Genomic DNA, 12,668 nt, shown 5'->3' with positions numbered 1-12,668 from the left:
CACATGGATGATTTGTAGACTCTGTGCCATCCAGCATCTGGCTCACAGCATGTCGCCACCACGTCAAAGCGGAGAAACAGATACTATTTATTGCTGGTGATGGGGGAACGCATGCAACGGAGTTCATTACCAGGATCGTTACACATAGGGTCACCGCAAGTCACATTAACAAAACAAAACCACAGATATTTTCCTTGTGCAAAGTTTAACATAACATCATCCTTGAAGCCGTTTCTATTAATGGTAGCATAGGCAAACCGAGAGGGTGGGGGTTCATAGTTCCTGGAAACCCCCCTCCAAGCTTGGGGCATTGTATAATTGAGGTGGCTGAACTCTGCTCCCACTTCACACAGCTCTGCTTGAAAAGGGAGAACTGTGTGCACCTAACAGTAGTGCATTTAGCATTGCCTATGTATATTATGGGGATAGGAAGAATTGGAAAGCAGCCAAGCACTGTCTAATATTATAGCCACACCCCCATGCATGCTGGTCACGCCTACTGGCTGCGTGGTGTGCAAACCCGCCTCTACAAATCCTGCGTTTGCCCTTGGGTAGGTCTCCAAGACTCCGGGTACAGCGCTGTAATACCGCAAGACCTAATAGTCTGGCAGGATGCCCAATTCACAGGGAAGTGGGCGGGACGAGGCAGTCCCAATGACACGATTCGCCAAAATGACATAATTTCTACTGTGAGGGGACGGGGTTAATTGACAGAAGTAACAGCACATGCCCTCCCTCTGCACTGCCACTCAGGTTCCCGGAGGGGATACATTAAAAAAGGTTTGTAAGTATGTTCTAATATTTATTAATTCTCACACTGAAATCAAAATCATCCCTAAAAATTCATTGTCCCAACTGTAATCTGAAAAATAGCATCTTACTTCTTATTCTTACTTCTTATTCACAGGATTTCTTTTATTTATAAGAATGTGATTTCAATGGGCCAATCATTTCAATGGGGTTTCCAGCATCTGTAGAGACCCCATTGAAATTAATGGGCAAAGGTGCCTGAAGCTCCACAGTATTAATTCTTGTTTTTCTTTAGAGATTCAGAAGTCTTAAATCAATTTATATTGATGTGTGACTGATCGTTAGACCAATGGCAAGTGAACAGTGTGAGAATCCTGCTTGAGAGTTTCGATGACTTCCTGCTTTGTTTACTTAGCAGCGCTAGTAAGTGGCTGCATCGTTTCGAATTGGGATCCCCCTGCCCCATTGGACTATGCCAGTTTAAGGCAGAAGAGGGGGGGGAAGAAAATAATTTGTTTCCCATTCAGGTGCAAACGCAGAATTTGCAGAGAGGGGTTTCCACACCACGCCACCAGTGGGCGTGACCAGTATTCATGGGGGCGTGGCTATAATTTTAGACAGTGCTTGGCTGCTCTCCAACTCTTCCTATCCCCATAATATACATGGGCAATGCTGCGTGCACTACTGTTAGCGGCACACAGCTCTCCTGTTTTGAGCAGAGCCATGTGAAGCAGGACACACCTCCCAACTATTCCTACAATCAGGACAAAGTCCTGATTAAGTGTGTCAGAACAGTTGGCAGACTGTCCTGCTCTCTCCTACCTGTTCTTGCTGTTTTCACTACTTGTGGCTGGTGCTCGTGTCCTAAGATTAGTTAAGCATACAGGGCCCCAAGCTGGGAGGGGGGTTTCCAGGTACTCTGAGCCCCCCCCCCCTCCCCTCCCCCCTGGGTTTGTCTATGCCATTGGACTATAATTTTTTTCCTACTATTTTGCCTAAAAAGGGTCAGGGTTCTTCGGTACCTCAGTCCATTATATTTGGACCACTGGGGTGGCAAACATCAACAATGTTGACAGTGGTTTATTTGTTTTTTAGGTTTTAAAAACTGGCAAATTATAAGTCGATTTAGCAAACGGACCTGTGAATCACTCAATAAAGCCAACTTTATCTCTATATTTGTGTCCGGATTACTCTGGGCACCAAGATTTACGGTTGTGTCGAAACACTGAATGAATGATAATATCAGGGCACTTACAGTACAACACTGAAAACAACGTCACATATAAAGTGGACTTAACTCTCCTGTAAGATATATTTCATTAAGAGGAAACAGAGAGACAGGGAGATGGGTACAGCAATCCCAATACAACACATTGGGGATAATTATGCTGGCATCAAATGTAGGCTGGATTTTCTCTGCTGTGAAAGAGTGGGATAATAAGTGAAATAATATGAGTTAATTATGACCTCAAGTAAAATATTGACATCGCTGAATGTCAGCCTCCTGAATCATCACGCTGTCATACGGCACCTCTCTGCTACTGTAACCTCAATCAATCCAGCTCAATTTATAATAAGATTCTAGTTCGCTACCATGACAGTTCACTGGTAAATCTACAGTTCTCCCTCTTTATAGCTTAAGACATCAATGTAGATTGCATAATAAAGAGGGTGACTTTATGCAAAGAATACATATTAATGTATTTTTGCATTGCATTGGTCGTGAGGGTGGCATTATAAAAAGAGAGTTAGTATAACGAGGTAGCACTGTATTAAGTAATGCCATTTACTTCTCCTCACAGGACCAATAATAAGCTATACTTCATGGGCCTGATGCATCACGCCAATTTTGAGCGTATCGTACGCAAAATCACTCAGTCCTGATCCTTAGTGTTGACGGCCCCGTATGCATGCTATAACATGTGTTTGCAATCAGGAGCAACTGTAATAATGTATTTTATGTTGGGTAGACATTATAAGGATGTTCTCAAATATATTTCATACGGGGGGAAGGGGGGGCAAAACACCAAACTTTCTTTTTACCATTATTTCCTATATTATTAACTAGTGGCATTAATTCTATATTTATTTTTTCTGTGCGTTTAGGAGCTGCAGAGGTTTTCTAGAGCTCCTCAGCACTAACATCCTGTTTGAGGATGATGCCTTCTTTAGCCCAGTGCTGCTTTTCCGATTGCCCGGAATGTTAATTGATTCGCCGATGGCAAAATTCTTATCACTATTGAGAGACTTTAAAGGTGCTAGAAACAGATTTTACATTTTCACCCAGACATTTTAGCACTAATCGCAATTCAACAACACAGCAAAAAAAAAAAAAAACAACACACCATGTACACAGATGTTCTTTATACAACCTTATTAAGTTTTCCTATAAGTGGTTTCTGGCATTGTAAAGGGTTCAGCTTCTGAGAAACTTGAGCAAACTCTTAATCTAGAACAACCAGTAATAATTTTATGTAAATCAAAACCATACGAGAACGGTTGGCACAATACTAAAAGCGTGTTTCCAGTTTAACCTTCAATGGACTTACGTCCACTGTAAATCAGGTTCTGAATGTTCTGGTAGCAGTTATTAATAAAGATAAATACTAATAGAGAGCCCATGCTTTTGTTTGTTTTTTAAAGCCATTGTTGCATTTTGCTTTTGAATTTCACCCAAATTTTATTTTATTAAAAATTATAAAATATAATCTTACATCATGTTATAGAGTTGTTATTTTTTCCCCACATAAGTTTTTATATCATTTACATAATCGACATATGGATTTGTGCAACAGGTCAACGGAGAACGAGCTTGTTCTCTCCCATTACATGACCAGCTATTATTTTCTAACGCCTTTACGCCAAATTTCTGACCTCAAGGCAATGGTATGCTGCTTTGTTACAAGGAAATGGCGTTGGATGCAAATGAAACAGACTGGCAGAGTATCCCGGATGTGTATTCAGATGGCAGTTTAACAAGAGACACGTTTTTACTACCAGTGCCACGAAAGGGCAGGAATATCAGAGCGGCAGTAGGTAGGAAGACAATTTACTGAAAGATACAGGTAGGCAAAGCCCAACATATTGAAATAGAACAAGACGGCGGCATTGAACTCAAATTAAGCAGAGTGGCAGATAGGACGGCAGTTTGATGAGATACAGGCGAGCTAAAGCCCGGAATTTTAAAATAGTACAAGAAAACGGCATCGGACGAAAAGAACAGTCTCAAATAGGTAGTAGTACGGTAGCTTAATAAAGACTGACAGTGAGCAAAACCCAGAGTCGAAGAGATTGTGTGACTGGTGTTAGGGAAGCGGGAGCTGGGGTATCCATCAGCATTAATTTATATAGTGCCACTAATTCCGCAGCGCTGTACAGAGAACTCACTCACATCATTAACCTGCCCCATTGGGGGTTACAATCTAAATCCCCTAACATACACACAGACCGAGAGAGACACAGGTCAATTTGATAGCAGCCAATTAACCTACTAGTATGTTTTTGGAGTGTGGGAGGAAACCGGAGCACCTGGAGGAAACCCACGCAAACACGGGGAGAACATACAAACTCCTCACAGATAAGGCCATGGACGGGAATCGAACTCATGACCCCAGTGCTGTGAGGCAGAAGTGCTAACCACTAAGCCACTGTGCTGACCATCCCTTTTATTAATAAACGGACAGGGACATTTGTGTAAACCAAAAATGAACCTTTGCCTAGTACGGACACCGCTGGGGACTCCGTTTAATTATCTAACACAATCTTCAATATATAATGATATACAATAACGGTATTGCCTAATAAGTTAATAACTGGCACTATAAATTACCATGTGTACAGAAAGGAGAATGTCTGTTTACTGATAAGTTCACTGTTATTATTACTGACTTGTTCAGTAAACGCTTTAATATACTTATTGTCTAGGTTGTTAACATAGAGTCTGCTAATAAAAGTGTCAGGTTGAAGATTGCTGTGTCTCAGTGCTTCTCGTCGGTGACAGGAAGACTCTTAGAGAATTTACAGATCCCTTGTGCTCCCTGGCCACCCATGCTGATTAGTAGGTTATACTATGAATGCACATTATATCTCATATCATATCAAAGTATAATATAATATAATGAGCTATATGTGTAAAGAGAACCAGAGGAAGTCAGAACTCACAAACCTTAGACAGAGCTTCTAAGTCGTTATGTCATCTATCAGCCAGAACTCAGGTGAAGTCTGCAGTGGTCATGATGGCCAGGAAAACTCTATTCTCCAGGGTTGCACTAAACTGCGAATTCTCATAGCATAAGTTTAGAGGGAACGATACCAAAGACACCTGCATGTAAATGGATGTTAATTGCAATATGTATACTTGAAAAATAACTGCATTTAGTTTTATTTTCCCTTGACAAATTCCACTTAAATTATACTGCAAAAACTCTTCTTCTTTAATTATTAAAGAGCGGGTAAAGTTACTTTTTCACATTAACATACACCGATCATCCACAACATTAATGCCACCTGCCTAATATTGTGTAGGTCCCCGTCGTGACTAAAACAGGTTAACACACAATATATTGTACCTTGGTGCTTCGCAACTAAAAAACTCATTTTTGGGGTTCAATTATTCATCATTTATGTGTAGTATATATATATATCTTCCTTTTGACTCGTTACTGCACCCTACAAACATACAATGAATCGCACCGCCAATAGTTTCAGCCAAGGAGCTTCTGAATAAGGGATGATCAGAGTCGGTCACATTTCAATATCAAGGACTCTCCGGGGTCAGGGGTCACCTTTGTGCTGTGATCAAGAGGTTTCAAAGGAGCGTTATCAAAAGGGACATCCTGGCCTCGGATGTTTCAAAGAATGATGCACATGACAAGAGCCTTAGAATGAGTCACATTCTTTATGATGGAAAATATACCCAACATATGATTGTATCTATTATTTATTAACATGTAAGAAACAAGATTGATTAACTCTAAAGGTGCCACAGACTGCGCACCAGGGCAAATTCAGGACAGTTTATTAAGAAAGAATAGAAGGTCTATCTGTACCATACCTACAACATATCTATCTCATCCATCCATCTCCTATATACCTACATCACATATATATCATCTATATATCTCCTATATACCTACATCACATCTATCTCATCCATCCATCTCCTATATACCTACATCACATATATATCATCTATATATCTCCTATATACCTACATCACATATATATATATCATCTATATATCTCCTATATACCTACATCACATATATCTCATCCATCCATCTCCTATATACCTATATCACATATAGATCATCTATATATCTCCTATATACCTACATCACATATATATATATATATATCATCTATATATCTCCTATATACCTACATCACATCTATCTCATCCATCCATCTCCTATATACCTACATCACATATATATCATCTATATATCTCCTATATACCTACATCACATATATATATATATATATCATCTATATATCTCCTATATACCTACATCACATCTATCTCATCCATCCATCTCCTATATACCTACATCACATATATATCATCTATATATCTCCTATATACCTACATCACATATATATATATCATCTATATATCTCCTATATACCTACATCACATATATCTCATCCATCCATCTCCTATATACCTACATCACATATATATCATCTATATATCTCCTATAAAACCTACATCACATATATCTCATCCATCCACCCCCTATATACCTACATCACATATATATATATATATCATCTATATATCTCCTATATACCTACATCACATCTATCTCATCCATCCATCTCCTATATACCTACATCACATATATATATATATATATATATATATATATCATCTATATATCTCCTATATACCTACAACATATCTATCTCATCCATCCATCTCCTATATACCTACATCACATATATATATATATATCATCTATATATCTCCTATATACCTACATCACATATATATCATCTATATATCTCCTATATACCTACATCACATATATATATATATCATCTATATATCTCCTATATACCTACATCACATCTATCTCATCCATCCATCTCCTATATACCTACATCACATATATATATATATATATATATATATATCATCTATATATCTCCTATATACCTACAACATATCTATCTCATCCATCCATCTCCTATATACCTACATCACATATATATATATATATCATCTATATATCTCCTATATACCTACATCACATATATATCATCTATATATCTCCTATATACCTACATCACATCTATCTCATCCATCCATCTCCTATATACCTACATCACATATATATATATATATATATATATATATCATCTATATATCTCCTATATACCTACAACATATCTATCTCATCCATCCATCTCCTATATACCTACATCACATATATATATATATATCATCTATATATCTCCTATATACCTACATCACATATATATCATCTATATATCTCCTATAAAACCTACATCACATATATCTCATCCATTCATCTCCTTTATACCTATATCACATATATATATCATCCATCTATCTCCTATATACCTACATCATATCTATCTCATCCATCCCCTATATACCTACATCACATATATATCATCTATCCATCACCTATATACCTACATCACATATATATCATCCATCTAACTCCTATATACCTACATCACATATATATATCATCTATCTATCTCCTATCTTCCTACATCACATCTATCCCATTATCGATCTTATCCATCTCATATACTGTATACCTACATCATATCTACATATATATATATATATATATATATATATATATATATATATATATATATATATATATATATATATATATATATTATATATTATATACACACACACACATACATACAGGGGCACACGCAGGATTGTCAGGGGGGTTTCCCCCCCCCCCCCCCGATCCAAACCCCCCCCAAAAAAACTACACGTTTCGGCAGCGCTGTCCTATACAGCAGCCGCGGCGTTAGCTGCTTGGGTCTGTGGGTACTGTACTCCAATGCTACAGGTAGTGCGATCATAACAGATCCCTCCTCGGGTCAAATTGAAATGGGCACATAGGTTGGCCAGGGGCCAAACCCAAAAGTGAAGTTACTTTCTGATTGAAAAGGTCTTCGCTGGGAAATGCCCTTATTGGAGGGGCTATCCCAGCTTGACTAATCATAAATCGATGTGAAGATGGGTCTGTTATCGCTGCGATCAGCGGCAATAAGAGCCGATACTTTACGGTCCAAAAATGCTACATAAATAGCCCCAATGGGAACGACCAACTTCATTGACGGGGAAAATATTAATACGTCTTATTAAGAAGTTTCTTAAACACACAACTGACACATTATCAGAACATTTAGTTAAAAAATAACAATAGTTCCACAGCTGTCTGTAACAGAGTGTAACAGTTAATTGCTTCCTCTATTGGAAACAGACTCACAGACGTCAGTGAGCGGTGGATAAGCGAAGAGACATTAAAGAAAGCCGTTTAAACGACAGAAGAAAGTAATTATTTCCACTGGCAGTGAAAGGAAACTAAAGACCTGTACAAGACAGCAGAGAATAGAAATGTTCTAATGTAGCAGTTTCTTTTGGGATTACTACCTGGCATTCTGGTCACACAGCAGGAATGACGACTGCCCCCCAGAACTGTGTCATCGTCAGGGGGTAAGTACATTCCTCTAGCAACTACATGAAGACCTATATGGGAATTCTTCATTGAAGCTCCTGTTCTCTCACCGCCTGCTCCCTGGGGAATGTGACTGTCTAGATAAGGTTGCAGATTACATTCCAGCAGGAGGGGTATAAATGTGAGAGGTGTTGTACAAAGGGCACTAGCATTATTAGGGGGAGCAGTGAAGAGAGGACACCGTCAGTCACCTGCGCATACTCTCATCTCAGAACAGAGTGGACGATGTATCTCCTGTGTTTCTCTCTCCTTCTCCTCACACTACACCTGCACTGCTCAACAGCTCACCCTCTATCGGACCCAGACACAGACAGAGAGTTGGATTCCTTCAAGGTAAGATTGCAAGCTCCTATTCTCCAAGTCAGTCAGTCTGAGAGTAGGAATAGCTCAGTTGTACTTAAACTAATATGATGGGGGATTAGATGTTGGTGATGTGCGATTCTCTGGTTGCTGTGAGACTAGAAGACTGAAGAGCACAGGGATTGCTGAGACTTGTAGTTCTGCCACAGCTAGAGGGACAATGGTTGTTTATTAATGATGCATTCAGAATTCCACGCCTTAGAGACCAGGGCTCATTGGAACTTGTAGTTCTACAATGCTAGAACAGTTGGTATAATGCTGAACACTGCAGGATTTGCATTTTGTATATTTGATATAGTTATGGACCGTTCTTGAAGCACACATTGTCACTTTTACTTAGTTCTGTAACAATCTGATTAGATGGGACACAACCTTCAAGCACAGAGGATGAGTTGGATGATTACAATGCTAGGAATGGGCTAACACAATGTTTTATGCTGTGTTCAGGGTATACTGGAGAGACTGGAGGATAAGCTGGCGCTGATTGAAGCTTTGGAAACAAGTCCTGGTACCCTGGAGTCCAGAGCAGACGATCTTGCTCAGCAAGTGACCCCGGCAGAGAACGGAGACCCCGAAACAAGAGCCGCCCGCAATAACCCGCTCCCCATCAACGACTCGCTCCTCAAAGGGTTAAGAGCGCTGCAGAACCGTAAAATGACCAGACCGTCCGGCTGCTTTGGGAGAAAGATTGACAGGATTGATTCTCTGAGTGGACTGGGGTGTAATGGTAAGATTGTGGGCTATGGGGGAGGGATGGGGGTCTTATAACTCAGACCACCCGATGTGGAGGATTCTAGGCAACCTCTTGCTCTCCAGCCTTTGTGGAACTACAAGTCCCAGTATGTTGGAACGATCACTTCCACAATCATTTTGGAGAGACACAGGTTACCCAAGACTTCTGTGTAGCAATTGAATCATAAGACGGGTATGTTGTGTGTTCTGGGTACATTAAGTGCCTGTATAATCTGATCGTCAGCCTCCTGTACTACATACACTGTGGGAATGTCCGAGGGTCTCTGTATTTATTAATCAATGAGTTTGCGAGCAACCAATTAGCCATAATTGTCAACTTTTTACTATACAAGACAAAGAGACAGTACAGTCTAATCAATAGCATCTAGCACGGTGACACTAATGACATTATAATATTAACCCTTACTTTGCCATACCTAATTAGGACATCTACAGTCCTAAAGACTCCATACAGTACATAAGTTCTAGAACACACTGTCATCCCCTATATTGAAGAGATTATTACTACAACATTTGTACTCTGTTAAAGACTGTAGTGCAGAACTGTAACCTAACGTGATAACATAAATGGACTATCATGTACTAATAGCCCCTGCTAACCACAGGGGTAGGTGCAGGCACTTGGGGGCATATATGGATATTGTTTTAGATGTAAGTCTTGGAGTTGCCCATAGCAACCAATCAGATGTTTGATTTTACATTATGTGTCCTACAGAGAGGACAGTAACAATCTTATTGGCTGTCATTGGTGACTCCACCTTTCTCCTCAGCACCAGATTGTAGAACTCCCCAATGCATACATTCCAACATGTAGAATCCCGAAAGAGGGAATAAATAAGCTCCACCTCCATTCTGTCCAAACTCCACCCACAAATGGGCAAAATTTGGTTAAGACACCACCCATTTTTCTGTTAAGCCCCACCCCTTTTGCAGCCCGCAAACCGGGAAGTCCTGCCAAAATCGGGATAGTTGAGGGGTATGAATGTTACAGGGATCCAGATCATTTATTTTTTTTTAGTTTATAAATCATTTAGTCGCCGACTAAAGCTGCACTTCAGCAACAATAGCTTCAGATCATTGTGCTTAGCGCCTGTGATAACAATACCGGACTCGTCAGGGAGCTTTTGGGAAGCCATATTTGTTGTTATTTACCCCTCCCCTACGCAGGTCGGTGGCAGCCATTTTGTGGGGATGCAGCCTATCCATTTGTTCGGATTTAGACATTGAGGCAAACTGTGGACACAAAATGGCTGCCACCAAGGTGTAGGCAACAGTACAGCATTCTCCAGCGTAAATACCATTTATACTAAAATTGGGCACCATTTTTTTTTCCCCCCCTCAGGATTCAGAAGGAATTTACTCAGCGTGGACACCAGGAACCCTTCTACCACATGAGACCCCTTCAGGATGCTTCACTGAAACATTTATTTTCTATTTATGATGAGGCGTTTCATATTTATTTATTGATCAAAGTATTTATTTGATGTTTTATAAAAATGCATTTGTAATTTTTAAACACTTCATAGTTCATATTAAAAAATAAAAATAAAAATATTGTACACTTTCAATTGTGATTGGTTTATTTTTGAGAGCGGTCAACCAAAATGTACTCTGATAATACTCTGATAATTAATGAGGAATGAGAGCACAGATTGCGGGGTATCCATAAATAAATACATTAAACGTTGAGTCACAGAAAAACATCCCTGATGGTATTTTTATTATTAATGATACATTTATAAAGGGACATGCAAATAGACAACTTAAATATACACATGTACCTGTTCCAAAGAGCTTGCAATTTGTTTTTCTAGAAGGATATAGTGGTATTATTTAAAGACAAAATCTACAATTATTATATATTAACAGAGACTTACTATACATATTCAACATATTTGGAGGTGTTTATATCTTAAAATGGCTAAATTAAGGGATATTCAAATGGTGAATTAAAACTACCACAAATTCCAGCTATATATACCAAAGTCTTGCCTGATGATGTACTGATGTGGTCATAATGCTTTAAAACATTTTTTTACAGAGGATATCTAATTCTCCAAGTAATTACAAAACAAAAGCAACATCTCCCCCAGTACATGGGAACTGAATATTCTAGAGCAAAACCCTTTTCCTCAAGCTCAGATATATATATATATATATATATATATATATATATATATTTATATTTTACACACACACACACTCTAGGGGTTATATGTACTAACCTGCTGGTTTGACAAAGTGTAGATGTTGCCTATAGCAACCAATCAGATTCTAGTTACCATTTATTTAGTACATTCTACAAAATGACAGCTAGAATCTGATTGGTTGCTATAGGCAACATCTCGTCTCCACTTTGTCAAACCCACAGTTTAGTAAATATACCCCTATATGCACCTTTTTTTAAAATCTGGAATGCTAACTGCCCAAACACTGGTATTACATTACATGGTCAGATGAACCATTATGTGGGAATGTTTATACTTTTATAACAAATGCACATGGGTTATAATGTAGATTTTTAAAACATGCTCAGGTGGCTGAGCTCTCTATATGGGGACCATTAGCGCTGTCAGGTGACACCCACACGGTTAGACGCAGCCATCACATGACTGGCGTTTACCATCACAATAGCTGGGGGAGTGGCCTAATGACACCCCCGAGTTTAGTCATAGTCTAGGTGTGGCCCTTTGAGCAGTCACCTGTGGGCCCTAACTCCATCCTGCATTCTTGGCAGATTAGTTTGATATAGTGTGTAACACTGGTGTAAAATGCTGATATGTTATTACAGATAGGGGTCTCTTTCTTTGACGAAATGTATTGTTTTATTTTATGACTGAGATCAAGGGTAACGCGTGGCCCTTTGGACAGATAGAGGGCCGCCCAGTGTGGCCCCTGAACTATAGCAGGTTGCCCTATCACTGCTCTATATGAAGGTCATGTCACCGTATGTTAGCTGTAATCCCACTATTTCAGACTTTCCTTGTTGAGAAAAGGATTAATAGCGGAGATTGTGGAGCTGGGAGGCCGCGCAGCTCATCCCGAAAATAAGTAAGAGGAACTAAT

General features: G+C 39.2%; 1 protein-coding gene and 1 long non-coding RNA gene across 3 annotated transcripts in view; one reads left to right on the top strand and one right to left on the bottom strand.

The window, feature by feature from the left end:
- The window catches only part of LOC142107082 (uncharacterized), a 311,806-nt gene that overhangs the window by 25,930 nt on the left and 273,208 nt on the right, over positions 1–12,668 (bottom strand). The window contains exons 1-2 of one of the 2 annotated variants that reach the window (XR_012679864.1): positions 8,405–8,554; positions 4,916–5,071 (exon numbers count right to left, since the gene is read on the bottom strand). This is a non-coding gene — a long non-coding RNA (uncharacterized LOC142107082). Of the gene's footprint in view, positions 1–4,915; positions 5,072–8,404; positions 8,555–12,668 lie in introns of those variants that run through there. The other variant, XR_012679863.1, reaches the window with a different exon arrangement.
- LOC142107080 (natriuretic peptides A-like) lies at positions 8,485–11,170 on the top strand. The gene is made up of 3 exons (XM_075190235.1): positions 8,485–8,822; positions 9,297–9,576; positions 10,945–11,170. The coding sequence occupies exons 1-3, from the start codon at positions 8,715–8,717 to the stop codon at positions 10,995–10,997; spliced, it is 441 nt and encodes a 146-aa protein (XP_075046336.1). The 5' UTR covers positions 8,485–8,714; the 3' UTR covers positions 10,998–11,170.

This window comes from Mixophyes fleayi, chromosome 11, assembly GCF_038048845.1.
Source record: "Mixophyes fleayi isolate aMixFle1 chromosome 11, aMixFle1.hap1, whole genome shotgun sequence".
Classification (NCBI taxonomy): Eukaryota; Metazoa; Chordata; class Amphibia; order Anura; family Limnodynastidae; genus Mixophyes; species Mixophyes fleayi.
This window is presented reverse-complemented; position numbering and strand designations above follow the sequence as displayed.